A 6,002-nucleotide genomic window follows, 5' to 3' on the forward strand; every position below is an offset into this window, starting at 1 on the left:
CCCTGGTCACCCTGGAGCCATGTCTCTGTGATCCCAACTATATCATAATCATTAATAACAATCTGCACTTTCAATTCATCCACCTTATTACGAATGCTCCTTGCATTGACACACAAAGCCTTCAGGTGCTCTTTTACAACTCTCTTAGCCCTTATACAATTATGCTGAAAAATGGCCCTTTTTAATGCTTGCCCTGGATTTGTCGGCCTGCCACTTTTACTTTTCTCCATAGTACTTTTTGTTTCTAGACAGAGCTTTGTTTTATTTTTCTGATCAGAAAGGTATTCCTGCTGTTAATGCTGCCCTTCCTCAATCCTGCATTGAAATGCCAGTTTTGATTGTGTGTTTCTCTTTCTGGAATAGGATAAAACCGTAATCCTGTAATTAAGGGACAGGTCTATCAAGGATTACCATCAGCGAAGAGAAGCGTATATTGGTTCCTTGGCAAACATTCCCTCTCAATCTCATCATGATCTTGCTCTCCAGGGTCGTTAATGAAAGGATAATCAGCAGCCCAGTGATAAAACCATTTCCTCTCTCGAAGCAGAACTCGTTAGTGCGTAATATAATTCTATTATTGCCTAGTGTTGTCAGCTTTACCACAGGCCAAAACTAGACATTGTTCTAAGCTAGACTAGGAAAATGCTGCATTGACACAACAGTATACATACAAAAAATTGAAAAGAGAATCTATTTTATTTTGCAAACTTTAACCAAAAATAAAACATCAATATTTTCGTATGATCTGGAGGTGAAGGGAACAGAGTGGGACATGGGTGAAGGTGTGATGAGAGAGACAAAGGGGGAATGCTGCTCAGAGCCTGTCACTGAAGGTCAGCAGTAGATGAGAACCAAACCTTGCCTTCAATTAAAGGAGTCAAGCTCTAACTCCTGCTTGGGGGAGTTTGGACCTTCACCCTGTGCACTTCAGGTAGATTCTGTCTTCAGTGCTGCACCTAATGTGGTTTCTGACAAAGGAAGCCTAGGACCTGGTACCTGGGGTCTAATGTCAGAAATTTGTCAACAGGATGAGGTCTGCAGGGACCAAGCCTCAGTTCCAGATGGAGGACGGGTGTCTGATAGAGCAGATGGAATCCTACATCAGGTAACAAACCCCAAGGCAGACCCAACCCTAAACTACGCGAATCCATTGCAAATGCCCAATCTTCCTGCTCCACTCTGCCATATGACTACTGCAGCCTACCAAGGAGAGCTCACTTTGCTGTTTTAATCAACAACATCGGTGAAGGAATGGATTCAAAATGAAGAAGCTTGGCCTGAATGAAAGTGTCATGAGTCCTTCGTGTTATTTCCTTTTAGAACTGATCCTGAAGGGATCTGAAAAAGGAGGTACAAACACTGGAATACAAGGGGAAGCTGGAAGCTGCCTTTTCATGCCCAAGCAGTGGGACAAAAGTATGGACACCAAAGTACTTCATATTATTTGAAAATTATGCTCTCTTTTATATTTGTTTCATACCGGACTGTGCAAAATGTGTGTTTATTCAACCTGACTGCATGATGACAACACCTATATAACACATTTTACACATGCCAGGGTGCTTTACAGAGTCATCAGGCTCCAACTGCTGCAAAGCTGGGAAGGAGGATGGATAAGAAATGGTGATTCAAAGAGATGGGCATTGATTAAAGAGAGGGAAAGACATGCACTTCGCATGACTCAGACTCTTGAAAGAAAGCCAGAGAAATACGTTTGAAGTCACTGTTGTACTGGCAGCTGGTAATTTGCACCCAGTGCGGTCTCCCATAGATAGCAAGGTGATAATGACCTGTGCTACATTGAGTTAGCTGGTGGATGGATGTTGGCCAACGTATATCAAAATTAAAGGCAGTGCAGCAGGTATAGAAAGAAAGAGAAACACATTTAAGTATTGCTAGAAAATGAGTAAGTTTGAAGATAGGAACCTAGAGCGGGATAAAATTTGGAGGTGATTAGGGGATGTGTATGGAGGAAAGAGGCTGGGTGGGATGTGCAGGTGGAAGTGCTGAGGAATTAAAAGGACAGCTTTCTCAATGGGGGGGTGCAGTTATTAAGAGAATGTTGATAAGGTTTGTTCTAATCATCTTTGGCAGAAATTGTCTTTCGAAGGGAAGACTTTACAACTGTTGATCTCATTTCGTCAGTGTTTCCCCTGGTTTTCTGACAAATTTAGTGAGGAATAGGGACCCCCCCACACACAGAAATTTGATCACATGGTGTTTATTCTGGAATGAGTGGGTGGAGGGGGTGTCAGATGTAATATGTTGTAGAAAAGAAGCAGCTAGTTTGATAGAAAGGCAATAAACCCGTCAGATGTTATTTGTAAACTCCACTTGGGTGTTTATGAGTCATTATGTTCACTTTTGTGTTACTCCTGGTTGCAGAGGAACCACAGGTCATGAGCTATTGACCTTGAGATTACTTAAAGGTTTCCTTATAAGACATATTGTTATAGATAAAGGAATATAAAGATACTGCGATGTAACTGAAATGGAGAAACAGACTGAAGATGCCTGGAACAGAAACTGATTTGTACTTTCACATTGCCCGCACCTGGGCAGGGCGGGGGGGGGGCCCCTTCCGGATCCACTCAGGTTTCTATACATGTGGGATGATGTCCAATACAAAGTCAAACACTTGCAAATGATGAAGCATCACATTTTATTCTTATTCTCTGACAGTCTGAATTTAAAGACAGCCATCCTTTTGTTTCGGAGCCAGCTTACCCAACTACAGACAGACAATCACTGTTTACATGGCTTTCTTCTCTGTTGTTTGCTTATGGAAAAGAAGGGGTGTGAGTTTGTACCATACAAAGGAAGAGGCCCTGACCAGAGCTAATAACCAATAACCTTGTCTGATGTGATCATTAACTTTGTTAGAAAATGCAGCAGCTCTGTTGAGTTACAGGCTTGGCACTAGAGCATGATTTCTATCAGAAACACTTGGTAAAGCCAAGGGGTTTCATTTAACCAGTGCTCTGAATTTAATCCTGTGTTCTGCCAGCTTCAGCTCAGCTTCAACAGACTTGGAGAAACTTAAAATGAGATTCCAGCACTTCTTCTATATTATTCTTGTTGTATGCACAAGTCTTCTGCTGATCAACGGACAGAAAGCAGGTAAGCAGTTCCAATGGTTACGAAGGTTGCCAAGTGTAGAACACTGTTTAACCTTTCCATATAATGTCATTATTCCTAAAGATTTAAGCACAAGAGATCCTACAGATGCTGAAAATCCAGAACAACACACACACAAAATGCTGGAGGATTGCAGCAGGCAGAGACCCAAGTCCCGATGAAGAGTCTCAGGCTGAAACATTGACTGTCTCTTCGTTTCCATAGATGCTGCCTGACTTGCTGAGTTTCTCCAGCTTTTTGTGTGTGTTGCTGAAGCCTTGCCAAGGTGTTGTGTTTTATCTAGAGCAAGTTGTTAGAAGTGTAGCTTTTTTTGATCAAACAACAACTAACTGGAATTAATTTTATAGTAATATGTAGTGTTACATTTCACAAAAGTCACTGAAAATTAAAGATGTCCATATGCAATGGTTTCCCCAGTTACAACCTAAGGATACACCATGTGGAATTTTCAAGAGTCTTTAAAAAAAATCTTTGACAAGTTGTGGGAGATGTTAAATGACTGAAAGAAGCGGTAGCCAACCCTTCAAGTTTAGGCAGAAAGAACAAAAATTGAGTTAGTGTTTAACTGTATTCCCAAGTCTGTGCTTTAGACAATGGCAAATCCATTTAATATTAAATGACAAACAACCAATTTAATTCAATTCTTATTTTCAGGTAAAAATTGGAGAAGGAAAATGCAAAGGCACAATTGTTTGCAGAGAAGATGTATGCCTCTCCACTCGCGAGTTCCCTTTCCCTAAGGTTTGTAACTGTATTATCTGTAGCTACAAACCAATATTCCAGTCTACTGGACAAATTGTGATGTTTAAATAACTAGATGCACATGTAGGAGGCAGACTGAATTATTGCTGGGAATTAGTTTGTCGCTTTAGTTGTTTATTTCAGTCTCTCGTCTTTGTCTTGCCAAATCAAACGGACACATCAGTTGCTATTATTTTGGTGTCAATCCGAAAATACAAACCAATATAAACTTACATTGAAATGACATGTAGGTAGTTACTGTCCAGGTGGTCACTTGTGATTATTTTTTTCTGCTGTACTTTTGTAACTACTACTAGCTCAACTGAATAATTAACTCATCTTAAGGATGACTTCAAACAGCATTTATGTGGTGTTGGCCACTGACATCAAGTCGAGGTAAGACTCAGTGATCAGATTTGTTACGGCTCCCAGTGTGATGTACCTAATGAAGTGGCTGCTGAGTGTCTCACATTGCTATGGCCTGTCCATTTCAAGGTTCAACGCATTGTACGTTCAGAGATGATCTTCTCAACACCACTGTTGTAACGCGTGGTTATTTGGGGTTAGTGTTATCTTGAACTAGTCTGTCCATTCCCCTCTGACCTTCCTCATTATCAAGGTGTTTTCACCCACAGAACTGGATGTTATTTTTGTTTTTCATACCATTCTCTGTAAACTCTAGTTTGTGCATGGAAATTCCAGGAGATCAGCAGTTTCTGGGATACTCAAACTACCCTGTAAAGCATCAAAAATCAATCCGTGGTCAAACTCACTTAGATCATATCTTCCCTATTCTGATGTTTGGTCTGAAAAACTGAACCTCATGATTGGTTGATTAGATATTTGCATTAACTAGCAGGTGTACCCAATAAAGTGGCCACTGAGTGTAGGTTGATGGTTACAGAAACAGACCCCTAAGCTCACTGTGTTCACCCCACCCCCATATCAATTAGCTAATTATACTTGATCCCATTTTCCAGCACTCAGTCTACATTGGTACATCTCAGGAGTCTATCTTTCCTTCCCTCTCAAAGTGCATCATCTCGTATTTTCAATTCCATCTGCCAATCTTACCAATTCACCAATTGTATAGCTGAAGACTAATCTCAGTAGTAAAGTCTCCCCTACCTACAGGCCCCTTGAGCAGACACAAACTCACCTAAAGACATCCCACAAAATTCACACCCGGAGCCCGGAGCATGCTGCTCAGTAATAATCTGTTATGTGTCATAATCTCTGTTGGAAACCAGCAGGTTTCGGGCAGACTAGAGCCCAGGCCTACTTCACCAAAGTTTTGGTCTTCGGCGATTGATGTCTGTCCATGCATGAGTCTCTGGCAGCAGGGGCATGTTAGAAAGTTGGCGTGTACGGCTGAGGAGCTGCTGATACTCATGTCCCTGCCACAGACCTGAGGGCAGGTCACGGTGCCATTGAGGTTTGGAGTATGAGTGTCTGACTGAACAGTTCACCCAGAACTACAGTGCAAATTGTGGGAACGGATCTTCAGGTTTACTTTTAGGGAACAAAAAACTATCCTGAAGAGGAAAAAGGATCTAGTAGTTTCCCAGCTTATATAACGAATAAACTCTTCTCAGGCTTCCAGCTGGTCACAGGTAGCGATTATAAATCATGTTTCGATGACAAACTCCGCTAGAGTTGGAAGCCCAAGAAGAGTTTACTACCCTGAAGAGGATTTGCATGTCAGGACTGACTTTATATTGCTGCTTGCATCTAGCATTATTTCAAATATAGATCAGCTCCACGCCAGTGAATTGCTCTCATTCAAGTGAAAGGGAACCTAATTGAGAGCTAAAATTAAATTAAAATGTTATCTTCATGATTGATACACTGTGATGCTATTGATTATTTAGACAGGCACAGTGTGATTTGTTTCCCTTTGATATCCAGCCCTGCTGACCCTTGTATTATTTCCAACTGGATGGTAAAATCGAACTTTGGAAGTAAGTGAAGGAAGCACAATTACAGGTGGCTCCAGTGCAATAAATTGCAGGTGTCCTCACACTCCAGATCTGAATCTTGTGTAATTCACAGGCATTTAAAGACATTAACGCCTTATCTGCTAATTCCTAAGTGTGGTCAGAATTGTTTAATCATGTCACATC

At 41.2% G+C, this 6,002-nt stretch overlaps 1 protein-coding gene across 1 annotated transcript; it reads left to right on the top strand.

Annotated features, from left to right (window-relative positions):
* Positions 1-3,044: 3,044 nt before the first annotated feature.
* On the top strand, positions 3,045-3,878 carry apela (apelin receptor early endogenous ligand). Its single transcript, XM_072255915.1, has 2 exons — positions 3,045-3,145; positions 3,806-3,878. Exons 1-2 carry the CDS (start codon positions 3,045-3,047, stop codon positions 3,876-3,878), a joined length of 174 nt encoding a protein of 57 aa, XP_072112016.1.
* The last annotated feature ends 2,124 nt before the right edge of the window (positions 3,879-6,002 follow it).

The sequence above is a fragment of the Mobula birostris genome, chromosome 4, assembly GCF_030028105.1.
Source record: "Mobula birostris isolate sMobBir1 chromosome 4, sMobBir1.hap1, whole genome shotgun sequence".
NCBI lineage: Eukaryota > Metazoa > Chordata > Chondrichthyes > Myliobatiformes > Myliobatidae > Mobula > Mobula birostris.

Bases quoted from the DNA above. Each gene is read 5' to 3' on its own strand.
- apela (XM_072255915.1), top strand. From the start codon at position 3,045: ATGAGATTCCAGCACTTCTTCTATATTATTCTTGTTGTATGCACAAGT. The intron at 3,146-3,805 runs GTTGCCAAGTGT...TAAAAATTGGAG, and splicing joins CAGTTCCAATGGTTACGAAG to AAGGAAAATGCAAAGGCACA.